Genomic DNA, 25633 nt, shown 5'->3' on the forward strand with positions numbered 1-25633 from the left:
ATGCTACCCAAATGCAAAATTAACGCTTTGTGAGTTAGACCTGTATTCGAAGACTATGCCAGATTAAGTTGAGAAACTCTTTTGAAATAGGCCTGGGTTTATCTACTAATGGCGTGACACATGCAATTCGCTACTGAGATTCTGACGCTGTCTCCCATTCAGGCATGCCGTTAACGTTTGACTCTGGAGCCTGGAAGAACTTAATCTATAATGTTCTGCTTCGAGCTGAAGCTGTGTGACCTTATAAGGTACTTTAATGGAGTACAACACTGTGAGAGAGAGGAAAGAAGGGAGCATATTCAGTCTGCTATCAGAGGTACTGTGGAGATTAATAGAGACACAGAACAAGACAAGAGAGCAATAACAGAACACAGGCAATGTACAGCAAGAAGCTTTAGAGACTCATCATCATCATGTCTGTCTAAACCTAAAGAATCCCCCCCCCCACAGACACATGAGTATTTCCCCACCCTCCTCCCACTGCTAAGAGCTCTTTATAAGAAGAGAAGACGCACCCTGACAGGAGCGCCCGTCGCCCACGAAGCCCGACAGGCAGGAGCAGATGAAGGAGGACCCCCCAGTGTAGATGCACCTCGCCCGCTCCGGGGCATCGCAGTTGTGAGTGCCTCGCTGGCAGTGGTCAACAGGCATGTCCACCTCTGAAACGAGAGCCGGTCAGCGGTGCAGTGCCCATTGACAATCAGGAAAAGTAACTCATTTTCCAGGTGAGCCAAACGCCCTCTCCTAATAAATTTGGACCCAAAAAGTACGGACTGCAGTAATAATAAATAATAATAATAATAATAATAATAATAACTGCTTACACTTATAAAGTGCTCTTCTGGACACTCCACTCAAAGCATTTTACAAGTAATGGGGACTCCCGTCCACCACCAGTCTGCAGCCCCACCTGGATGATGCGACGGCAGTCATAGTGCACCAGTACACACACCACACACCAGCTCTCAGTGGGAAGGAGAGCAGAGTAATGACGCCAGTTCAGAGATGTGGATTATTAGGAGGCCTTGATTAGTAAGGGCCAATGGGAAATTTGACCAGGACCGGGGTTACACCCCTACTCTTTTCGAGAAATGTCCTGGGATTTATAATGACCACAGAGAGTCAGGACCTCGGTTTTATGTCTCATCCAAAGGATGTTTACAGTATAGTGTCCCCATCACTATACTCGGGCATTAGGACCCACAGGGACCACAGGGTGAGCGCCCCCTGCTGGCCCCACTAACACCTCTTCCAGCAGCAACCTTAGTTTTTCCCAGGAGGTCTCTCAGCCAGGCTGACACCTGCTGAGCTTCAGTGGGGCTACCATTTGTGAATGGATGTGTGCCACCTCCTCCAGAGCTGGAGACATACCATTCAGAATGAAACAGGCTGAGATCAGACAGTGTGCAGAAAAGGACGTACCAATGCAAGTCCTGCCGTCGCTGGCGAACTGATATCCTTCCACACACTCACAGCGGAAAGTGCCAGGCTGGTTGTTACAGATTGCGTTTTGGCCACAGATCAGTGGGTTGTCACTGCATTCATCAATGTCTGTCCAGATTGCAAAAAAGAATAAAAAAATAAAAAAAGAATAAAAGAATAAAATCCTCATATCACAAATTACACTACAGTGCAGCAACAACTGCCACCAACCCTTCTGTACACTGTTGTGTTCGTTTCGTGCTGTTCGAATAGGGCTGTGGGTGTCTGGAACAAGCTAACCAGGCATGATCAGGCAGCCAAAACCAGCCCTGGTTTCTTTCAAGAAACGTCAGATCCATCAATTCCCAGACAGGTTAGAAGGTTTAAATCATGAAGCACATAAAACTAAACTCTAAATACAACCAATCTTCAAAATAAAGTATAATCCTAATAAAGCTTATTTAAAATTAATGTTAAGACGCTATATTTTTTTCCATGTTGCATTCATTTCTGAATAAATTTTGCCAGCCCTTTATTTTAACATATTTTGGTAAAGAAATGTTAAATTATGATTAAATAATAAGACATAAGCAGGCATTTAACCAAGGCAGCCTAGATTCAAAACATTACTTAACTCCAAACATTTACACAGTGCTTCATATCATAATAAATTGGATTTATCAGAATGATGTGTAAAAAGAATTCATAAAAGATAGAAAAAGAATGTTGAGTGTGGACAAAGCTTTCTCTTTCAGCCCCTCCAGAGCTGCCTTCCATTTCCCAGCACAAAGAATCAGACATTATTTACAAAACACTGAGCACAAGGTAAAAAAAAGAGAATTCAGTTCAGTGTTTTGATTAAAGACACAGGCACACTGCTGTCAGCTCTGCTGCCACACAGCTCCAGGGCTCCGAGTTACAGCCTCTCTGAGTCTGGGAGACGTCCGTGTCCTCTCCACATGTTTGCATGGGCTTTCTCCACCTGTCTCACTCTTCCCAAAAACATGCCGGATGGGTGTGATAAGCAAGTCCGATTTGTCCCTCTCCTTGTGGCCTAGGGCTGGACTGGCACCCCTGACAGGGGGAGAGAGCTTGTGCACCCCATGCTTACTGGATGTGCCCTAGCTGTGCAGCCCTTTCTGTGATCGCCATCTTCCTGATAATGGGTGAATGGATAGATCAAAGACTATTTTCCAGTGAGTCGCTTTAGCTTTCTTGTGTTATTTTGAACAGTTTTACCTTGAAACCAAAGGCCTCAGCCCTCTTCTTAAAAATGATACACAATCCTCTTAATGTTATTTTCAAGCTCTCCCTTTAAAGCAGATGTTCCCAAAGGGAGGTTCTTTGTAATGAAAGGGGCAACTCTTCCAGCAGTGGTCAACCAGAGAACAGTCTTTATTAACTCACTTTAAATCCTGCAGATGTCACAGGAAGGAAAGCAGTACTGGAGATGTTTTTTACATAGAAAGTACAATGTTATCTTGGAATTCTTCTGTGAAGGTTCAGCCTTGAACCTCTGATAGAACCGGCAGTCAAAACACAACCCACAAGCAGGGATTTCACGTTCAGTGGCCTACCGTAACACCTGTGTCCATCTCCACGGAAACCGGTGGCGCACTCACAGGTGAACTGGTTACCCTGGCCGGGCCGACAGGCCGCGTTGGTATCACAGCCGTGTCTCCCAGTGAAGCAGGCGTTTTCTTCCTCCCCGCCCCCTGAACACATCACAAACCTCTTTTAGGTCCCTTACAGAAGGGGAGGGATGGACTGAAGTACAAAACCCCGAACGCAGAGAGAACTTCTGCACTGCCGAAATGCTGGCGGCCGCGCACTGAGAGCCCTGCTCGAACCAAAGCAGGTTTAGATACCTACACCTGTAGATGCCTAACTAATCAGACTCCTCCACGCCACTGCACGAGAAACAAGTGATCTGAGGATAAACATTACCACATGGAGAGACTACTCCATATCTATGTTCTAAACATTGAGAAGAAAACACGTACTTAAATTACTTAACCAGCAGCTGAGCTACAGTTCAGCCTGATCACGTCACTAAGTGTTCTGTGCTCATTGTCAGATTTCGGGTAAGCACTCAAACTGCCAAGAACAACCCTTCTTTCTTAGCTATCCCCCTTGGTAAGTCAGGATCTCCTTTGCTAACCCCTTGCCATTTTTCCTCTGAAAACAATCCTGTGGTCTAGAGAAGCGCTCAAGCTGGACAGCGGCAGGTTACCGTGAAGCGAGCCGATCTTGTTGCTCATGGCGTAGCGGATTAGTTGAGTGTCCGCGTCATACATCACGAAGATCTGGTCCACGCTGAGCTGCTGTGTGGCTGGGGTGGCCCTGGAGGCTTCGTCGTGAGGGCAGCTCTGGAAGAAGATGGTCTGCCTCCACTGGTATGATCTGGTGTAAGTGCTGCCGTCCCCCAGGGTGACGGTGTAGTCCCGTGTGGAGGAAGAGGTGATCACTGGAACAACCAGGAATAGTTAGCAACCCAACCATAAAAAAATGTGGTTTTAATTTAGGCGTAAAACGCAACACGTTGAAGGAACAAACCTCTACGATTACTGGCAGCTAGCAACCACACAAGTTTGCGTGTGTGTCTGCCACTCATCAACGAGACCTCCTGTGTAACACAGACAACTGTGCCCACGTGCTGGGAAGTTGCCTACCTCTAGCTAATATGGTAAGAAACAGCTGCTGAGGTGATGAAAGAGCCCTTTGCTCCACTGTAGATCCAATGGGTCATCAACTGTCAGGAATTTTTGGCTTTTACTACATGGACTCCCCTTGAAGTTACCATCGACACAACATTTCAATTACTAAGACACCAAGTGTGACAAGAGAAACTTCTCTTTCTCCTGGACTTTTACAGGCTTTCACAGTCAGACATTTACTTCTGCCTGTTGCCTTTTAAAGGGTGACTTTGATGGTCATCCCTGATCTCTCTTATTTACACAAGTATCATTTCCCGTCATAAAAGAAAATGCCATTTTCATTCAAACGAGCAAATCGACATCCCTTGTGTCAATAAACACATTGCAACAGCAGCAACCAGCAACCGCTTCCCGTCCCAGCAAAGATGCGCCAGACTCTCTCAACCGCAGCGAGACTTACTCTGGCTGCTGTAATGGTAGATCTCGGAGTAGGGTTCGATCTGCACGGACGCCCCCTCGGGAATTTCCGGTAGCCTTCCTTCCACGTCGGTGCTGACCACCAAGTGGTCATGCTCATCAATGCCCTTGAACTCCTGCCGGATAGTCACCTTCTCATTCCCAGGAAGGAAGGTCACCTCAGCTTGACGAGTGAACTCCCCTCCTGTAGTAACCAGAACGGGCAGAGAAAATGCACTGTCACTGGGATGACAACCCAGTGATTACCAATGCACAGGCCCAGAGAAACATCTTCATTCAAATTTTAACCTCCTCCCTCATGAGATAAGTATAGAAGTTCCTCTAGATCATTTCTTAACACCCTTTTATTTTCAACAACACATGCAAGCACCACATATCATGTTGTAGTGACGCTCAGTTCGGCCCCTGGTAAACGTGAAAATATGACAAAGCTATGAGTGAAAAAAGCACCTCGCCCAATTTTTCAAGGTCCCAGGATTCTTTTAAAAACAAATTCTACGAATGATTAACACATGAGAAGACAAATTTCAGAACCCACTTTGCCATTAAATGCTTCTACAAGATCGCAAAACTTTTGGAATCTGGTTGCATTTTAATCTGGTCTCAGATTTTAAAAAATTAACTTCAGGAACACAAAGGTGTAGCCAGGATTGTGCGGTGCGAAGCCGAGCAGTTCCTTTCACCGTAGCAGGGAAAGAAAAGGTGTTAAGGAAAAAGGCAGCTAACAACGTGAAAAATGAATTGAAGGAGGTGCTCTTACCTACTACACTGAAGCCATTTTCATGACCTGGAGCCTCCAGGGCGAATGCCCAGCCGATGACACCTCCTAAAGAGGACAGGGGCAGCAGGGATGGGCCCAGGCTTTGGGGGATGGTGCTGATGGCCACATAGGCCCGGCCATCGTTGGCCACCACGTAGGAGTGCAGGTCGTTGTTGCTTAACACCACTTGGGAAGGAGAGCTGCCCACAAAGAGCCTGCCATTGACTTTCCCATTCATCCTCTGAGGCTTTCCTGCCGATCACAGATCCACAGATCAAGAGGCTTGCAGAAATCAGAAACAATAAACCAACACACCTCCACCTCGCACTCCCAGTGGAACAGTCCAGGACCTACTCTGATTGTGTTTCTAGAAGAGCGATGAAACAGAAAGGTATTTGTGTAGCTTTACATTCACATATTGAGGACCATTGGTGCATTCATTTGTGAAATATAACTTTAGAATTTAGCAGGAAACTTTGCATCCCCCCACTAGCCAGAGGAAAACACAACAAACTAAATACTACGGAAGGTTGAGATGATTCTTCTGAAACCTCACATTAGCTTTCTAAATGAAATCTGTAAAGCCAGGGGCAATCTTAGATGTCTGTATTTACTTATCCACTCTGCCTGTTTCCTCTTACACTGGCTTCAGTCCAATAAATAGAGCTGTTGGCAAAAGGCTTTCCACTCCCTTATTTTTTTTCTATATATGTACAGTTTTGAGCCAAATTCAAGGAATTCCTCATGTGCAAACAAAGAAATAATGAGCAGATTATTTAAAATTCTTTAACCAGGAATAATCTCATTGATACCGTGTCTTGTGTCTAAATCTCAACGACATTTAATTATACTGTACATCATAAACTTTTACATTTATGTGATTCCGTTAATCTACTATTTCAGCTTAATCTCATTAATTGTATTTTTATCTGATGTGTTGTTTTTTTATCCTATTCAAAATCATATCACACACAGTGTTGCAAGACTATTCCAGTGCTGTGGCGGCACTGTGATTAAATTTTCATCAAACAACATAGGTTCTTGTCAGTGGCACTTTCTAACTTTATACAACACCACTTTTGATACCAAACATAGGTGGTTTTGCACCTGTAAATTTGGACTTGGATAATTTGGTGATAAAGTTATTCCTGATTCATGCTCAAGAAGTAAAAAGACTTTACAGAAGAACCATATGAACCTGCCCTGTCTAAACACTAGGACCGGAAAGTGTATTTCCTGCTAGACTAATGATTGTGGGATGTGTTCACCCTCTTCGACACAGTGTATTGACCGTTTGCCTGTGGATTGTGGGATGCGTCTAACCCCCCTTCAGTACAGTGTGTTGACCGCCGGGGTGAGGATTGTGGGGTGTATCTCACCCTCTTCAACACAGTGTTTTGACAGCTGGGCCCTAGGATTGTGGGGTGTATCTCACCCTCTTTGACACAGTGTGCTGACCTTTGGACTGAGGTTTGTGGGGTGTATCTCACCCTCTTTGACACAGTGTGCTGACCTTTGGGCTGAGGATTGTGGGATGTGTCTTACCCTCTTCCACACAGTGTGCTGACCTTTGGGCTGAGGATTGTGGGGTGTATTTTACCTTCTGCCACACAGTGTTTTCCATTCCCATAGTAGCCAGGCCTGCAATGGCAGCAATAGCCAGTGGGGTAGTCCCTGCAATCAGCAAAGTTGGAGCACTTCTGTCGGCTGTTAGCACAAGTCTCCGAGTTGTATGTAAAAACTGCAGGGAAACAGGAACAGGAAAAGACGGTCAGCAAAGACTGAAGCACATGTATTGCATCCTGTAAGAACAGAAAACGTACCATTGGCATCTACTTCAAGGTCCCCATCCACAACCACGACCCTGGCGTTGTCGATGGGGTAGAGTGGCTGCCGGGCCTGACCAATCTCTTGGGGGTACTGTGGACGAAACTGGACCGGCTGGACAGGAATGGGCTCTGCGTAGGTGTCTACAGGAGCAGGATCTTCAGGGGTGCTCAGTGCAGGTCGTTCCAGTCTCCCCTCATACGGGGAAGAATCGGGGTTCTCTACGGCTGGCTGGTGGGGGTACGGCTGGTAGGGTGGGTACTCCAGCACCTGCTGCTCCTCCTCGCGTCTGGGCCCCGGGTCCACACGGGTCTCTGGCACTTCATCATCATAACCCCCCTGGGGATTCTCCAGGGGGACCTCGGTGGGAATCTCTTCCACTTCCCCCGGCGCGACGTTGCTGAAGTAAGGGGTGGTCCCTATCTCGTACACCCACACGCCTCGCTTGCCAGAATTCGTGAGCCTGAAAGAAAGAGAATCTTCCGTCAGCGCTTTACAGCAGAAAAACAAGGACTTCACTTAAAACGGAGAGGGAGCGGAGGGAGTCATTCCCAAACAATCCAAATCCCAAGCCAATTCATGTGCCTGTTTCAGACACACGACAGTCTGCGATTCCAAAGTCTGTTATGCTGTCTGTTCATACTGTACCTAACAAACACTCATTTCATCTGACAATAAGGACTCTGGAACTCAGCCGAATTCCAAAACCAGGGATAAACAGAGTGCATCCTTAAATTGGAACTGGCTCACTGTAAGTCCGGGAAATAAAAAGCGCAAATAAGTCAGAAAGACGATAGGCTTATGGTTAACATATTTGAACTAATGCTGCATAGTTCTAGACTTTTACAGGAATTATTCTTCGATCATTAATGAAAACAGCAACCTTATAAAGCTATTTTAATTATTGTGAGACCACGCTTTTAACCCTCACTGTGCAAAAACACCAAGAGGTTGTACTGTAGTTTGACTGTAGCGTAGGTTGTACCGTATTGTGTTTGGTGAGAGGGGCCCAATGAGAATGAGGAAGTGTCTTACTCATAAAGATCCCTGACAGACTCTTCGCTGCTGGTGGTGATTTCATAGTAAGGTCCTGGGCGATAGCTCCATATCAAGTACCGCTGCAGTCCTTTGCTAAAGGCAACTCGGGCTGGACGGTCTGTGTCCGTGCCCTTCGAACGCGTCGAAGAGAACTGCAGCCCATCCCTTGGGTACAGCAGAATGGCATACGTAGATTTTTCCCCAGAAGCCAGGATGGCTTGGAAGGTGTTTCTCTGTGCAAGTGGAACAAAATGCAACCTATTTAGACAGTACCCGCGATCAGTGCAAGTCTCTAAAGGAACCCATCACAAACTCCATCCAGATCATCCCGTTCAAAATCTTAATTCTTCTCTTCTTCTTGGCTTGAGTTTGCAATGGCATTCTGTTTGTATCACTAGCCGAAAACCCCCATTGCATTACCATTGTTTTGCAGAGCGAATTGTAAAGAATTATCCAATTAAAAAAGGCCAAATTATAGACGCATAGCAAAAAAAAGGTATTAAAACAGGATCGCACAAATACAAAACACATACATATGGGAACAATCCACTTTTAATTAATCACGATACAGGCCATTTACTTCAGGATCAGGGATAAACTGCAATACTCACACGCACACTTGAAGCAGAACTGAGAGGTTTCGATCAAGGCACTGAATTACATAGACAACACATTAAATGAGAATTACAATGCTTCTGTGCAAGGTTAAGTGGATCAGAGTGAAAGAGCTTGCCTGACCTTTTTGCAGTGTGATGTGAACTTACAGTAAAATACCCCACCACCACCACCACCACCAGATGGGACACTAGCCTTGTAAATGAACCCCCCAGTAAAAACTGATTTCCATTAATGGAACTAGATGAGGAACATGGTGGTTATTCAGATTGGAGGACTTGTACCCAGGACCACCTTAACCTCCCTCTGCGGTCTACTATCCCCTCTTACGGTTGCTTTGAAAGGAGGCTGACTGGGAAAGTGCAGCAGGGAGCCAGCCAGTGCCCAGGGTTACCTTGCTGTCCAGCCCGTCGCCCCTGGTGTGCTCCTGGTAGGCAGCCACGTCCTCCCAGGTCACCACGAGGGTGTGAGTGGGGGTGAACTTTTCATCGTAGGGGAAGGCCCGGTTGATGTGGGCGGCCGCCAGCTGCAGGGTGTTGGGACTGGCGTCTTGCCGGACGAAGACTTTGCCAACTCCGTCGCTGGTGTCCAGGTCGGCCAAGAACATGGCGACCATGCCAAAACTGGGGGGGAAACTGTCTAGATACTCCCTCTCACTTGTCGGTTGACTGGTGGCAATGAAGCCATTGGTGTTTATCTACAAATTAAACCAAAACAAAATAATATTTTACCATGTATGACTCCAAACATTCCAAAACACTTTTAACATTTCATTGACGTGCATATTATTTACTGTACACGTTCAGCAACATACCAATACCCTTTACCATATAGTTCAAGCCACGTCAGCATGCATGGGCTGCAAAGGAAAAAGTAAAGGCTTATTCCCAACATTTGGGCCGTGGAGCCTTCTTTGGCTGTGGGTGCCATTTGCAATGGGTTTCCTAGGTATGATCTCTAACAATAAATATAAAGAGACTGAGAAACTGTAGGTCACACTTCAGAATGTCCCGAAGCTGCAAGGACAGGAGAACTGCACCACCACCCCCAGATGGGATATTGGTGTAGTGTTTGAGTATCTGTTGCGCAATAACACAAGCTCTTCCAACATCTTTGCCATTTCTACATTTGTCGTCAATAAATACAGAACGAAGAGACAAAACCCATGTGTGTGGCCAGTGTGCAGGACTACCCTGGTGGCAGCATAAGGCTGCCGAGCCCATTTCCATGATACCAAACATAATTCAGCATCACAAAAACTGCCTGACAGCAGCTGAGCACCGCCTTTCCAACATGTCTTCCTCAGCACTCCGCCACTGTAATAATCCCAGAACACCCTTTCCCTTCCCAAGCCCAAAACCCCAAATGACTACTCTTGAAAGTCTTAAAATAAAAAGCCCTTTTTAAAAAGACTTCCTGGATACATTGTTATTGTTATTGTTATTAAAAAAAACTTTTTGAAGACGTTGAAGAGGAAGAGCAAACACAAAGCACCGTTTTAACTGGCAGTAAACATAAAGGTTTAGGTTGCAGTTCTGGAAAGGGGCAAGACAGGTTATAGAAAAGAGACTATTTTTGTATGTAATCACAGCTTCGGGAAATTGGTTAGATTTTATATAGATTATAAAAACTAGACTCATTTTTGTGTAGGAGAAAGCAGTTTGGAGAGTCAGCTTTGACATGCAGGGTTGTTGATGAACCATCAATTTTAAGTGGCTGAAACGTAGGGGGAAAATGTATCTAAGAACAGGTACTGCAAATGTGCAGCTTTCACAGCTTGTTGCTTCTCTGAGTTTAGACGACAAAAGCCAAATGTGCAAAGTCTTGTCGAAGGGTCCTCTTCAGCCTGGGATCCAAATGCTTAAATCCAAACCATGAAGAGTTAAAATGTCTGGCTGACAGCATCACAACCAAGAGGAAGCTAGCTCCAGTGGTCTGTGTGTAAGGCATCAAAGAGCTCCCTGCGAGTCTGTGAAGCTAATTAAGAGTGTGTGTAGCAATGCATTCCCCTAGTTTGAACCTTAGGCTCCTGGGACAGACTCTTTAACTCAATGTTGAAGAGTCCACACAGCCTGCTATCTGTCTGGCAGGCACTAGGGATGACAATGAATGGTTCCCCTAGAGAGAAGGGATATTTCTATTCTGATTGTGAAATTCAAGCCAAGAGGAGTAAGATAAGCTGCAGTCTACACTGACTCCATCCCAACAACGCGGCTATCAAGAACAGGAAGGGCCACAGCACAGAAAATTCACCATCATGCAAGACAGATACTCTCAGTCACTTTCTGTTATGTTTCCTTTATGTTGCCTGAAGGTGAGTAGAAAAAAAGTTCTGGGTTTGTGACACTGGTTGCAATGCAGGGATAAGATAAGAGCTTTTCTTGGGCTGTACAGACACACAAGCCTTGTGCTCTTCATCTCAAAGGAATGCTGGGATCTTGTGGTTTAGCTCCACTTTTAATTAAGAAAAGAAAAAGTTGTTCGACCCATTTAAGCACACCTATCATTCCCCAGGGCTTAGACACAGAAATTACAGGAGCACATTAGGCATGTCAAGATCTGAAAGAATCTGCAAGGGCCCACAAAGTAAAAAAAAAAAACACTAATGAGACCTAGTTAGGAGCAATTCACCAACTAAAGTCACTTGTTCTGTATCACATGGTTCAAATGGAATTGTAGAGGTGTACTGACCAAGTGAGCAATAAACCAGGTTGCAGCTGTTGGTTACTTTTTTCAGTACAAAGACTTTCAATTCCATTTTCAATGGTTAGCCTTCCATTGCTACTATACCGCCTGAATCAGAAGGGAAGTTTTCATCTTTTTCTCACCACAAATAGCACTGAAAAGCATTGAAGGGCCCTATCAAACTGCCTTGACAGATATTCAAGCTCAGTGCTGTACAGTGGGTGTCCAGGTTGGACTTCCATGAACTGACTCACACAGACAAATGACAACTAGAAACATTAGCACTGCACAGACTTGAGCTCAGGAGATTTTGTTGTGCACTGAAACGACAGAATGTCGAAAACAACACTATCTTTTCATTTAAGTTAACGTCACCTATGTAATTACTGTTAACGTGCACATATTACACCATTATGTAAAGACTGTATAAGGATATGCCTAAGGAAAATAAATGTCGCTGTCTCTTTATGAGAAAAAACACAGACACAGTATACACTTTATCATGCACCTCATAGCCGTTCTTAGTATAGTGTAGACAAAGGCTTTTCTAAACACAGACAGCCTGTGTTGCAGTGTGTGTCCAGGTTATCAGGGCTGTAGTGTGTCTTGGCCTCAGGGCAGGTTTTTATTTGAGGAGGATGAGCACAGAATGACATGGCTGACATTGGCAAGACAATGAAGCTGTCAAAAGAACTTTACATACCTGCCGTCAGCTTAATGCTCTGTAAAATAGGAGAGGTTTTTTCTTTCAAAACAAGAGCAGTGATAAACATGAAGGAATTTTTATAAAAAGAATTCAGATGAACCAAATGGCACAATTAGGTCCCAGCTGTTAATCACAAAGAGGAGTTTCATCTGCCCGGACCGCCATATTCTCTTTAACATAAGCGTGATGTCGAATTTTGTGGGAGAGATTTTATGTTAGAAAATGGTGAATTCCTAAAAAAATTGTTTGAAGGCATGGAGGTAAAATAAGTGCTTTAGCATTCCCACATCCCCAGCAAAAACAAACCTACAAGATTGTGGAAAATGAACCATGAATAAATAAGAAACCACAGGGAATTGGGCTGGCGCAGGTCCAGGGTTGATTTTCTGTGCCGACAAACAAAATATGGTTAAGATGTCAAGAGCTCTGTTTTAATAAAGGGGAAGGATGTAAAGAATGTCTCACACTGAAAGAAAATGGTGAGTACATACTGAATGGAATCAATTCTACCAGATGCAGAAGAGATTTTCCCCAGTACAGAGAAAACTGCTACACCACAGTTCAGACTAAACAAACCCATCATTAGGGAGAGTTTACATTTGATAATGTCGCATGAGGTCTTGTTTATGCTAAGAGACTTGAACACAAAATGCATGGGTGTGTGAATGTGTGCGTGCTTAACGACTAATTACTTCACTGGGGTATTTAGGTTTGTGACAAATTGGGCTGGAAAATATCCGCTTTTAGCAAACTGGTTAAAGGGCCTTACTGCTCTGTCCCTTCCAGTGTGTTGAAGAACAGTGGCAGAGACGTGAAAAGACTTTGAGCAGAAGTGAAACATCGGATCACTTTCTTCATCGACAGCATGTATAATAAAAAAGTCCTTCTGGAGAAAGCCTGCAGGAACAGCCAGATATACCAGCTGCAAGGTTTTGTGTGTAGATAATGCGAAATAATATTCCTTTACTGAAGATTCAGCCTGACAGACCTGACCTAGAGCAAAAGAGAGGTGCCTAACTCCCTTTGGTTATTTAATCATATGTTGCTTAAGAGTAGTTTAAAGTTTCTTACACAAAAGGATTAGACTTATCATATCCACGCCATCTCTCTGAAGAACAAGCCTGAAGGACTGATGAACCTGGAGCAGTGAGCTGAGCACAACAAGGCTGAGATGACCTGCAATTGACTTGTTTGGAAGGGAAGTAAAAGTCGACACACAGCAAGTAGGATTCACTGCTATAAAAAGACCATATAAAAACCTCAGCACAATAGGAAATAACGAGAGCATGCTCTGAAGCAGATCCAAACCCACAGCATAGCCTCTAACCCATCACACAATATTCACTTTCATTCATGTTATTTCAATGCAGTCTTTGCCTACTAATTCATTTGGATAATATATGAATTTGAGGACCTTTCGAATAGCTTGTGTTCTTCAGCAGTGGTTCTCTTCATACCAGTATTGCTCCCCAGATACAAGTCCGGTAAAGAGCAAATTGTTCAAAACATGTTGATTCCAGTATCGCCCATAAAAAAATAATGACATTCCCAAGCAAAAGCATTGTGCCCACCCACTGAAATAGACAAAGGGCTAGAAATCTACTTACGACTTCTTTCTGTCAAAACAAAAGAGCGGGTGAACACCCTCATGGTGCTATCTGCAAGTTAAAAGGCTCACACTGGAAAGACCCTGCTCATTCGGAGACACCAGCAGGAACCAGCAGGTTCCATTTGCTAAACTGGGGGAGGATTGCAACTTGCAGCCAGGGGGGGCACTCTTACTTCCTCCCTATCCTAAATGAATCCTTCTTCTTCTGTGACAGAGCACAGTCCACATGGGCTCCAACAGCATGCAGAAAGAATTTAACCTCGGCCATCCCCCACCTCTCCCAGAGGCTCCCCTCAGTCCTGCAGGGTAGGGTAATGATATGAAACCCAGCTGTTGCACATGAAAGCAGCCCGCGGGAGAAACAGGACCTCGTCCTGAGTGGTGGAATGGGAAGTGAGGGACCCAGGCGCCGCTCACATCTGCTGATGTGCTGAGGATACAGCTGTGAGGGTACACCCCTCCTGGGCTACAGGGACGTGCGCGTCACACAGCGTCCAAGAGGGGGAACAGTTCAGGAGCAAATGAAGCACTGAAACGATTTGGTGAAGACAAAAACTCCACAGCACATCTCAAAATGCAAGGCTCCACACAGAGTATTAATCAGACAAAGCCGGTACACTCCAGCTCCTGACATCACAGAACGACTGGCAAAATCAAAAACTCACTGCTAAAGCACAGCCTGAGAAAGAAAATGTACTGCACTTCAAAAAAAGGTCTTCCCAACGATCCCAACAAAACCCGGAGGAGTCCCGACATTGCTATTTTGGGAATAATTTTCAAAGGAGGTCAGCATCTATCCAGCAAAACAGGCAAACTGTCTGCCAACTGCGTGGCCTGTTCTCTGGCTATTGTGTTAAATCAATTAGCCATAAGTGATGCACAAAGAGAGAAAAAAATAGGTTCCTGTGCGCATAACAGGATTAGCAATAAAAGAATATCCCAGAGGAAACATTCCGGACAACATGTCCAAAGATTGCACGGCTACAGAAATGGAAACAATACTAAAATTAGTTCATGTTTTTTTTTTTTTAATGTGGAAAAAAAATCCCATAATATTGGGGCATGCAGTAAGACAAGCCGTTACTATACTATGGTGGCGGTGGAGGGGATCCCCATTACCTGTAAAGCGCTTTGAGTGGAGTGTCCAGAAAAGCTCTATATAAGTGTAAGCAATTATTCATTATTATTATTATTATTATTATTATTATTATTATTATTATTATTATTATTATTATAGTCCTATAGCGCATTATCACCCAGTACAGGAGACTATTGCCTCAGACCAGAGGAATAGCAGAGCCGAGAGGTTGCAGAGAAGGATCTCAGTCCACATCTTTAGCAGAAAAGGCTACAACTAGTCCTAGAATCTGGTGCTGCCATTAAGCGCTCGTAGAACACAAACACAAATCACTTGTGCTCTAAGGCAGGAAATTGTCTTTGGTGAGAACGCAGGGCTGGATTTCTTTCAGACTATCCAAAGTCGAAGCTGGGCTCTACAAATATCAATTACCCCAGAAATGAGTAACTTTGAGATGTTTTATAATCACTATGCTGTATTTTTTTTTTGTCGATTGTGTTATTTTTACTCAGAGAAATTCCTTTTATTTGAATACAGTACTTTAAATGAAGACAATCTTACAGCAACACAAAATGCAAACAGCTTTCCACATCTCCTGCATCGGAACACTTGTGATCTAAAATAATGAAAGGATTTAAATAACAGTTAAAAGTCAAGACAAGCTCTCCTCTTGCTAGAGGGGGCTGGAAATATCGTTATGAAAAGTTAGTTCCTTTCTGAGGCCTCCCTCCAAACTTGGATAAAATCTCATAGACCAAACATTAGACTTTATATTGGTTGCTCACGTCCTTAGATAGGATCAGCATTCCTTAGCGAATGATATCTGCTTGGGAAACCTCGGACTTTAAAATTCAACTTCAATCATCATGCCTAAAAAACCGCTATCTGAAGAAGTCCAATTAAATCAAACAAATCGGTTTTGGGGCGGTGTTTCCTTTGGTTTGCTGCTTATCTGTTTATTTAATGCAGAGAGATGCAACATTAAAAACAATGGTGGCTACAAAACTGATAATCGCAGGCAGATTCGCGTATTTGATGTTATCAGTGCTGGCTCTCCATACAGTACCGCCTGGGACTACCTTTTTTCTCGTGATAATTACAAGGCATGGGAGTGAGGTAAAAGTCCAGTGGTTAAAAAATAAACAAGGCAGAGTTTTCTGTTGCCACAAAGATACGAAGAAACAGTCGATGTATCTATTTCTTAAACAATCGATAATTACTCCGGCGCAAAAAGTAGCGCAACACGAGATCCCTTTGGTGGGCGAACCGTTATGTTTCGTTTTTCCAAGTAAGGATCGCAAAAAAGTCTTAGTGTAGTTATTTCTAACCTTTAGCTGGCTGACATATGTGGAAAGAAAAGGACTTGTGAATCATTATCTTAAGATTCGGCATGTCATTTATTCTGTGCATTTCATAATGCTTTGTGCCCTTAATAATATATTATTTCGCTTTATATTAATATGAAAATAGAAGACGAAATATTGAAAACAGTCGTCGTGAATTGATGCTCGGTGGTTCTTTTTTGCAGATTTGTCGTAAGGCACCTTAAACATTGAGTTTAAAGTGCCTTACGACAAATCTGCAAAAAATAACCAAGATATTGTGGCGTTTATAGATTACGTTTAAGTTAAACATTAACCATTTATACCAGCACACAACTCCTTTTTCAATAGGTCTCCCAGAGCTTTCACAGTGCTTACGAAGGCTTTGGAAAAGAGGTCAACACGCTTCGTGTTAAGTGACTGCCTACTTACATGAACGCTGCTGAATTTGCCGTCGTAAAACATCAGCGGTTTATCCAGAGCGAATTCAAGCGAGGTGTCGTCTCCTCTCTCCAGGAGCTGGTCCCCAGCCCCCTCCCCGTACTGGAAAAGTTCTCTCCGGCTCACGCCGCCGGTACACACCGCTAACCAGAGAAGGGCGAGTCCGAGCAGCCAGCCTTTACACCGTGTTGTACACCCCATTCTCAATCCAGCTTCGGACCGGGAGTAGATTTACAGATTTTCCTTCTATTCTCTCTCTCTCCTAAACGGGGTGGAAATCTAAAATGCTGAACTGTCCCCCACCTTCTGCTCCGAAGAAATAGGGGGGAAAAACTTTTTCCAAAAGTTGAGACAGGACAGAGAAGCGGGGGGGGGGCGGGCCGGAGTTGGGCAGGGCGGAGAGCTCTGGGACAATTGATTGATAGCACTCATCTCCCTGAAACTTCTCTAACCCTCACTTCTCTAGCTGTTGCGGGCTGGAGAAGATCTGGCCGGTGGACACTGTGTAAGACACAGGCAAGCACTGACCCACCATCCCTGACTGAGGCCAAAGCCGACAAGCCACAGACCTGCACGCGTGGTTGAACCTGCGGATGTGCTTGAAACCAGAACATTAGGTCTTGAGTTTTGTTACATAAACCGAACGCTACAGGACAAATCCAATCCAATTAAAAGCGATTGCTGATATGTTATGGTAACGAACTGTAGTTATTCGCTTTTTATTTTATATTTGAGATAGAAACATAATTTAAAGTTGAAAAATGAATTGCAGTGTTGAAGCGTGTTCATGTCTTGTTTAATTCTCCAATACTGGAATACTGAAATGTTCTGCTTTTTTTCTTCCCCTTTAAACACCACGCTCTTCAGTTTGGGGGAAGAGAGAAATGGGATTTTTTGGCGTGCAGGGACACACGGATTATTTGAAAGTCACGAAACAAATATTCATATTAAAAGATCTACCAGATATCTCAAGACAACAGAAGGCTTCCTGGATTGTTTAGGAATGTAAAAATGAAGTGGGGGATCTGACATATATATAGATATGAAAAGCAATATTCTGCTCTTATGGCGAGCCCTGCCCAATCCGAATAAACTGTGCTTTCGCGGAGAGGACCTGCAGTGTTTTTCCGCTGCGGCCGCTGCCATGCTGGTGTCAAACGACAGCGCGTCTTTCGGAGTTTCCATTCGCCTCGGCTTTCCTTTCACCGTTAAACTAATTCTGTTTAAAAAGTGGCAACAGTTCAATAGTCAAAACTGTTTTATTATTTTAATGGTTACATTGTCGGCTATTGTTTTCGTGTTTTCTTTTGACACGTTCATTAGGAAGCCCTGGTGAACACAGACAGGCGTCACCTGCGGTTCGTGACCGAAATGTTCTGGTTGCAATAAAACTTCCAAATCGCGCTTCCAATTTCTGGATTCAAAAGTGCAACACTCGGGGACAGCAAGGTGTTGCCTGCACCTGCTTGCTTGCGAATGTTAAGGAAAATAAACTCCAGATCTTATTAAAAGGTGTAAATCGTTAGTGTTTGGAAGCCTGTCACGTACAGCGGGATCTGGGTGCTTGTCAAGGATCAGTGGTGTTCAGGTTAAGGGAAAGGGCTTTGTAACCAGCGGATTCCGGGCTGTCATCATTGTGTGCCCCCCAGTCTAAATGACTGAACCTCCGCACGCTGTGCTGTGGATGAGATGTAAAACAGGGACCCTACTGCACGTAACAGCCTTTGGTGCCCCCTTGTGAGGTGAGCTGTGGTCTTCATCTTTAGATGCCAACTGAAGGGCCCTCAGGCGACCAACAGCTGCTCTTTGATGCCTAATCTCATCTTTAATCGGCGCTTCCTATGAGCTACAGTGTCTGTCTGAGGACAAAGTCGTTTTAAGTAAATTATCGTACAAATAGAGTTTGTTTTTTTATACTGCAGTCAAGGCTTGAAAAGAAACCCCAAAACCAAAGCTCGTCTCCCTCCACACAAGTCCGTTTTTATCCTCCCGTTATGTCCGCATGAACTGTTACATGAGAAAATCTCATGAGATTTTGCTGCATCCTTCCATCTGTTTTATAACTGCTTCAACCAGCTTAACCCCGCAAGCAGCAGGTACAAGGCAGGATACACCCTGGATGGGATGCCAGTCTGTTGCAGGGTTCACACAGACACCACCACACGGCCAATTTTCCCAGAAGCCAACTAAAACTGCCAGTTTATCTTTGGACAATAAAACAAATCTTTGGAAAAAGGAAACGAAAAGAAAAATGATCTTTGGTCTGGAGGGATAAGTACGACGTCACCAAATGGGGCTTCTCCACAGCAAGGGAGGGCTGGAAAGTGGACATCCCTGCTCCCCGAGCTCCTCCGCAGGTTCAGAGCCGGGACAGGGAAACGGACAACCACGAGGGGTGGGGCTCGGAGGGACTCTGTTGTTGCGCAAATCCGGCCCCCTCATCCACTTGCACTGACTGATAACGGACAGTCACCTCATTCGGAAAGTTCTTATTTGATGTGGGTTTAATAATTTGTTAGAATGTGTACCTATTGTGAAATGTGTTTTGTGAAAGTTTATTTTGATGGGAAAAAAAATAAACTCTCTTTGGACTGGAGGCAAGGGAAGGGACTGTGGGCCTTGTACAGGGACGGAAGCAGAAATCTCTGCTCCCTGAGCTCCTGCGGATGACTGGACGACCGCCGGGTCAGAGCCACAACAGGGAACTGGACAAAAACAAGCGGTAGGACGTGGAAGTGAATGTAGACTCTAGCAAATCTAGCCCCACTTGCTCTGTTTGATAATGGACAGTCACCCGATTGGGAAAGTTTTGAACTGATGTAAGTTTAATCATTTGTTAGTTATTGTGAAAATGGTTTTCATGAAATAAAGTTTATTTTGCTAGAACAAAAAATATCTTTGGACTAGAAACCAGATCACGTGGAAGAAACCCATGCAGACAGGGGAGAAGATACAAACTGCACACACATAACACCCCAGGTCTGGAATTAAACCAGCGCTGTGAACCAGTATTGATAACTACTACCTTTCTGCTGCAGCTCTGTTGACATTTTTTTTGATTGCAGAGGTGGGATGAGAGGAAGCACCTGCTTTGCATATTAGATTGGTCTTCCCAGAGCAAACTGGAGGCACTGATCCCATCTCCTGTCCTCTCTCTGCTTGGCAGTGCTGCCTGCTGGCTGAACACAATACCGCATGGTAGCGTCCATGAGATTCCTCCCCGCCTCAGACTGAGAAAGGAAAACTTATTACTGTACTTCATTTGTCAGAAGGATTTTATGAAAACAAAAAGACACATGCAGACCTGCTGTAGGCTCACAAACAGCAAATTCAGCCCTCAGCAGATCTCAGACTTAAACAAAGACTTCTGTCTGTGGCCAAACAAAAACAAATGTGCAATGTACTGTAATACACAAGAAGATTGTTTTTCTAAACAGCCTGATTTGTGTTGAAACAAGGATGTTTGCAGTACAGTGTAAAATGAAAAATAATAATGCACAGCTTTCCTACCAAAACAAGGTATTCTCAGCACAGACTCACGTCAACAGTAAACACCGATCCTGTGCTTCATACAAACTACCTTATCTATATTGTGTATATACTTATTTAAAAAAAACAAAGGAGATTGGTTCGAATAAAGAATTACAACAAAAAATAAACAAAGCTGCAAATCAGCAACAGGAACAATGAAACAAAAAACTAAGGTAACTAATAACTCCTGAGAGAAAACAATTTTACACAAATAATGTACAATGGGTAAACTTCCATTACTAGAAGACATGTGCCAATGGCCTATACCAAGTTTGCTTATGCAGCATCACAGCAGAAATAACAAGACCGGCCTGGGAGAATAACATTGTTCCCAGCCTCCATATGTCAATATAGATCCATCCAGATGCTCCAGAGAACTAACTACACTGAGAGCAGCACTAGCTTTTGATCCAAAGCTGGCTGGCTCCACTAAGGCTTATTAAAAACAGGATTAAACAATCACTGTACTTCTTTTCAGCTCCTGGAAGTTTTCCAAAAAAGTTTGGCACAGCCTCCCACAGGACTACTATGTAAACCTGCAAGATGTTTCTATAAATAATTTTACACACACATTCCACATACAATAAATGTAGGTGCATTTAACCTGAACTACCAGCTATAAAATTCAAAAGCAGTCACTGAGAAACAGGAAACATTACAAAAGTTACATCTTGCCTACCCACCTTTTAGCTCTTTCACAAGCAGCCACAGTAATGGAGACACATAGGTATGTGATATTTTGATATGCATTTAGATTTTATGGATTTATTTTTCCATAAGTCAAAAGTACCAGCAGGAGTTTATCCAAAAATACAGCTCAGGAGGTCAGGCCAGGCTCAAAAACCAGTAAATCCACAATAACCAAGTCAAGATATAGAAGACAAAGCCAGGCATCAGAGCCAAAAACCTAGAAATTTTGCAGGACAGGAAACAATTGCTCCACCTACTTAATATAATTGATGTCATCTGGGGTATAGTTTGTAAAGTAATTACAATTTGCAGATGCCACCAAACGTGGAAGACTGGCAAGCACTGCAAAAGCAGTTAGTGAAATTTCAAAAAGATTTAGATGAAGTATAAGACTGGGCAGACAGCTGACAGATGAGGTTTAATGTAGACAAGTGCAGGGTTTTGCATGCATGTGCCAAAACTATAAATAGAAACTCAGAACTATAAAGTGAGCTAGAAGAGGCATCATAGGAAAAGGGCTCAGGTGCTTGTGTTGACACATTATTTACAGTACATTGTTTTAGAAAATATGGAAAAACAATTAAAAAAAGCCAGAACGTGTTATGTATGAGAATACTGTGCATAGACAAAAGGGTAAAATGTACAGTAATTCAAAGGATGTTATCTTAAAATTGTATTACAAGTTAAACCATTTTTAGAATTATTTGTGCAGTTTAGTCACCACGCTAATTGCCCTTGAATTTACATGTTTTCCTCATGTTTGTGTGGGCCCCAAAATAGAGGTAGGATAATTGTCTTCCTTAAAAATGGCCTCGGTGCGAGTGTGTTTGTGTCTATCTGCCCTGCAATGCCCAGAGCTTCCAGTCTCTCCCTCCCCTGCGACCCTGTACTGAATCCGCAGTGATTTGAAAGTGATGTGATGATGATTTTGACCTTGTTGCTATGGGCTGAAAGAGCAAAGGGAATATTATATAGTTTAATACTGCCATCTTGTGACCATTTATAGTTTTACATAGTTGTATTACTAAATGGCCGCTTAACAACATGGGAGATCACGACTTTTAACACTGCCCATATAAGTCCCAATGTATGTCTATATCATCAAAGGCTCCCATTATTAGCTCTTAACACTATTGTAATATTCTGCATTGCCTACATCACAGGGTATTTGTTCTTATACTTAAGAAAACACATTTAGAACAATGTTGGGATGAAGACCAAATGACAACAGTGCATCAGTTTATTATAGTCTCTGGCACTCATCAGCCCAGCAGTAATATATTCTGGTATACCTCATGCAGGCTTGGCTACACTTATACCTCACTCTTCAGGAAAGCTGGAAGCGATGGTAGTGGGCCCAGTAGGGGGCGCTCACCCTGGAGTCTGTGTGGGTTCTGTCCGTCCCTAGTACAGTGACGGGGACACAACACTGTAAAAAGGTGCCGTCCTTCAGATGAGACGTCAAACCGAGGTCCTGACTCTCTGTGGTCATTAAAAATCCCAGAGCATTTCTCGAAAAGAGTAGGGGTGCTACCCTGATGTCCTGGCCAAATTCCCCCCTGGCCTTTACCAATCATGGCCTCCTAATAATCCACATCTCTGAACTGGCGTCATTACTCTGCTCTCCTCCCCACCGAGAGCTGGTGTGTGGTGAGTGTACTGGAGCACTATAGCTGCCGTCGCATCATCCAGGTGGGGCTGCACACTGGTGGTGGTGGAGGGGATCGCCATTACCTGTAAAGTGATGATGGAGTGTACTATCCAGGAAAGAGTAGTAATAATAATAATAATAATAATAATAATAATAATAATAATAATAATAGGTGGGAGACACTGTAGCAGCTTGTATTATGATCTAACTAGTTGTGATAGCATGATTTTGTTCAACTAAAGAAAAACTGTTTCAAACGGGGGTGATGGCGGTGTGTGGTCAAGGCACGCTGGGGTGGATCGATGTGGCCCACTGGGGACACCAGCAGTGTCAAAGCCCCAGTCTGCGGTTACTTTCTCAGCGACAGATCTGACGTCAGCGAAAAGGGCAGCATGAACCCTGGCAGGGGGGAAAAACACATAAAACAGCAACGAAAAACACAGAGCAAAGGCAGAAGGACTGGGTTGGGCACACAACCCTTAGGTATTAATGCCCTGATTTAAAAACAACAACTGACAGCACTCTGGCAGGCTTTGACAATCTGTGATGCAGGTCAGTGATGTCACCAGCCGGCCTTTGCCCCTGTGAAGCCTGGCACTGGCTCTCCTGGTGTTTCTCTATGTGTGGGAACCAGCCGGCTGCCAGCAAGCCTGACCATATTTAGGCAAATCGTGAACGGGCAGCTTCTCAAGCTCACAGTGCCAGCAGGAAACCCTACTCGCTCTCCGCGCAGCAGTTATGGCATCACAAAAAGCATCCCCAAGCACCGCAAAAAAAGGCACAGGGCTGCTGGATTCTTTATTTCACGAGTGCTGTGTAGTCTGTAGCGTGACTCACAAGATGTTTCAAAATATAATGTAATACATCAAATATAGATTCATGTTAAGTTTGAAAATATTTTCAAAATATGATATAATAAATGTAATTAAAATAGAAAATATCTGAATCACTCATCTGTTGATCTGTGCTGAATAACAGGCTAGGTCGTAGAGATTTCGATTTTCAATGCATTGAAATCAATGTTCCTGGTAACCAGCGTGGAAAACCAATACACAATGTATTTATTTTTAACAATATCGTAGAAGAAAACCTGCCAATCCCAAACAGCCGTCCTGTCAAGTCAGATCAACATAAGGACAATTCCAAATTTTAAAAACATCCATCTTCCTTGAATAGCAATGATCTAATCCCTGCTGAGAACACTAACGTGGGCCTCACTGATCCAGGTGCACTGATCCAGGTGGACTGTACTGCGCTCATCTGAGACCCATGGCAAGATGCACCTGGGGAGGTCAAGGGTCCTCCAGCTTTACAGCCTCCTGGCTGAGAACATGGAAGGCACTGGGAATGAAACTCTCAATCCGGGCTGCTTTCACAGTTGGAGTCTGAAAAGCAGACAGCATACAGTGCAACGCCTTTTCATCCTTTCCTGATGGTGGGTTACAGCCGAGTAATCACAAAAGACTAAAGATTGTTTTTCTCAACGACAGATTGGTTGTTTTTGTCTTGAATGCAGCAAAACGGGTAAAGGAAACTTAAAACCCTCGATTCCCCTCGAGTCCCCCCCATCGGAAACGAAGAGGACGGGAGATCTTTGATGGGGGCTCCCTTCTTACCTTACAGCTTCCAAAACTTTCTTTGACCTAAGACAGAGGCTCAAGAATGCAAATTCTATCTCAAGGTCGTTCTCTACCAAAGGCACTGCCCTGCTGGAAAGACCGGGGCATTTATGAGACATCGGAGCAAGATCAGCCTACTTCGGCAATGTGGACAAGTTTCAATACTGTACCAGGTTATATTGATGTTCAAAGTATACACAGTCTGCAATGTAAGCTTTAGATATTTCTCAAGCATTCTCACACTCTGTCCCAGAGTAAATAAAGTATTGCACCCTAGACACATAGCAGCTCTGTTTATATTGAGTTTTGTCTGAGTTTACTTAATTCAATTTCTATTGCACTATAATCTATTATTATGTAACCTTATTTGTAACTTTAATTTTGTTTTTTTATCCCCCTGTTGAGCTTGTAGAAAAGACATTTCATTGACAGCAACTACTGCTGCACGCTATATTGTTGTGCATTTGATTAACTTTGAGAGATAACAGTGCCTGTTTGCCCACCTTCCATCCTCCAGCATCATGTGTTTTTCAGAGGTTTTCATTCCAGCTGAGCTCCTGACAGCCTTTGAGTTAATCATGAGTTTATTTGCATTAACTAAACATATTTCTGAACTTTTCAGCCGCTGCTAATTTAAAAGGGACCCCATTAAACATGCTGAAGTGAGGTCAGTTTGGACCGAAAGCACTACTGTTGAATGTTCGTTTTCACCCCGTTTGCACAGAGTAGTTATTTCATGTCGCTGACTGGCGAGTTTTTCTGTGATCGTTAAAAAAACCACGAACCACCGCTGTGTCATACAGTACCCTCGCCCCCCACAGTGGTTTATATTAGTAGGCACTTCCTCAAACAGAGTGGCTGACGTACAGTATTTTATGGCTTTACAAATCTCACGGACGGATCATTTCAGTTTCCCTTTCAATGCTTTATTTTAACAAAACAAAAACTTTTACTTATGTCTCAGATAGCTGTCTAATCTCACCTTCTTTGTAGTAATATAATCTCATAGAAAAGTTTCACAATATCATCATTTTTTAAAAATAAGGCAAGGTACAGACAGAAGATGACGGGAGGATTTCAAAACTGGTAGGTTCGGAAAATGATACTTATCAGTTGAAAAACCCAAGTTAGCGTGGAAGCATTGCGTTGTAAATTGCTGAAGCCATTAATTTATATAGTTGCTGTATCAAGTTAATCGTGTTTTTTTTTTGTTGTTACACGTATAGTTTACTTTTTCAGGGTAAAGAACTGAATAAATATTTGTAAGTAGCTGTGAAAATGTGCATTTAGATATGTTGCTCTTAGCGTTGTTTTTCTCTAGAACTGATGCTTTGATGAACATCAGAGGCTCTAGGATGTTGACGCCTATAGCAAAAGAATTCAGACTCGGGAGCCAGCCACTGAAATTAAACCTGTTTAACAGGTTGCGCATGGTTACGACTCCTAGAAATTATTGAACACAAATGAAGGTAACAAAAGGAAAATATATCTTATTTCATGTTTAT

General features: G+C 43.6%; 1 protein-coding gene across 1 annotated transcript in view; it reads right to left on the minus strand.

Annotated features, from left to right (window-relative positions):
- The window catches only part of nid1a (nidogen 1a), a 32542-nt gene extending 15533 nt beyond the window's left edge, over positions 1 to 17009 (minus strand). Inside the window, exons 1-11 of the mRNA XM_069179858.1 lie at positions 16629 to 17009; positions 9191 to 9493; positions 8179 to 8414; positions 7140 to 7606; positions 6917 to 7057; positions 5317 to 5568; positions 4540 to 4740; positions 3656 to 3889; positions 3000 to 3137; positions 1423 to 1551; positions 516 to 659 (exon numbers count right to left, since the gene is read on the minus strand). Coding sequence (XP_069035959.1) covers positions 516 to 659; positions 1423 to 1551; positions 3000 to 3137; positions 3656 to 3889; positions 4540 to 4740; positions 5317 to 5568; positions 6917 to 7057; positions 7140 to 7606; positions 8179 to 8414; positions 9191 to 9493; positions 16629 to 16838 — 2455 coding nt within the window. The 5' untranslated portion in view covers positions 16839 to 17009. The remainder of the gene's footprint in view (positions 1 to 515; positions 660 to 1422; positions 1552 to 2999; positions 3138 to 3655; positions 3890 to 4539; positions 4741 to 5316; positions 5569 to 6916; positions 7058 to 7139; positions 7607 to 8178; positions 8415 to 9190; positions 9494 to 16628) is intronic.
- Positions 17010 to 25633: the final 8624 nt, after the last annotated feature.

This window comes from Lepisosteus oculatus, chromosome 17, assembly GCF_040954835.1.
Source record: "Lepisosteus oculatus isolate fLepOcu1 chromosome 17, fLepOcu1.hap2, whole genome shotgun sequence".
Taxonomy (NCBI): domain Eukaryota; kingdom Metazoa; phylum Chordata; class Actinopteri; order Semionotiformes; family Lepisosteidae; genus Lepisosteus; species Lepisosteus oculatus.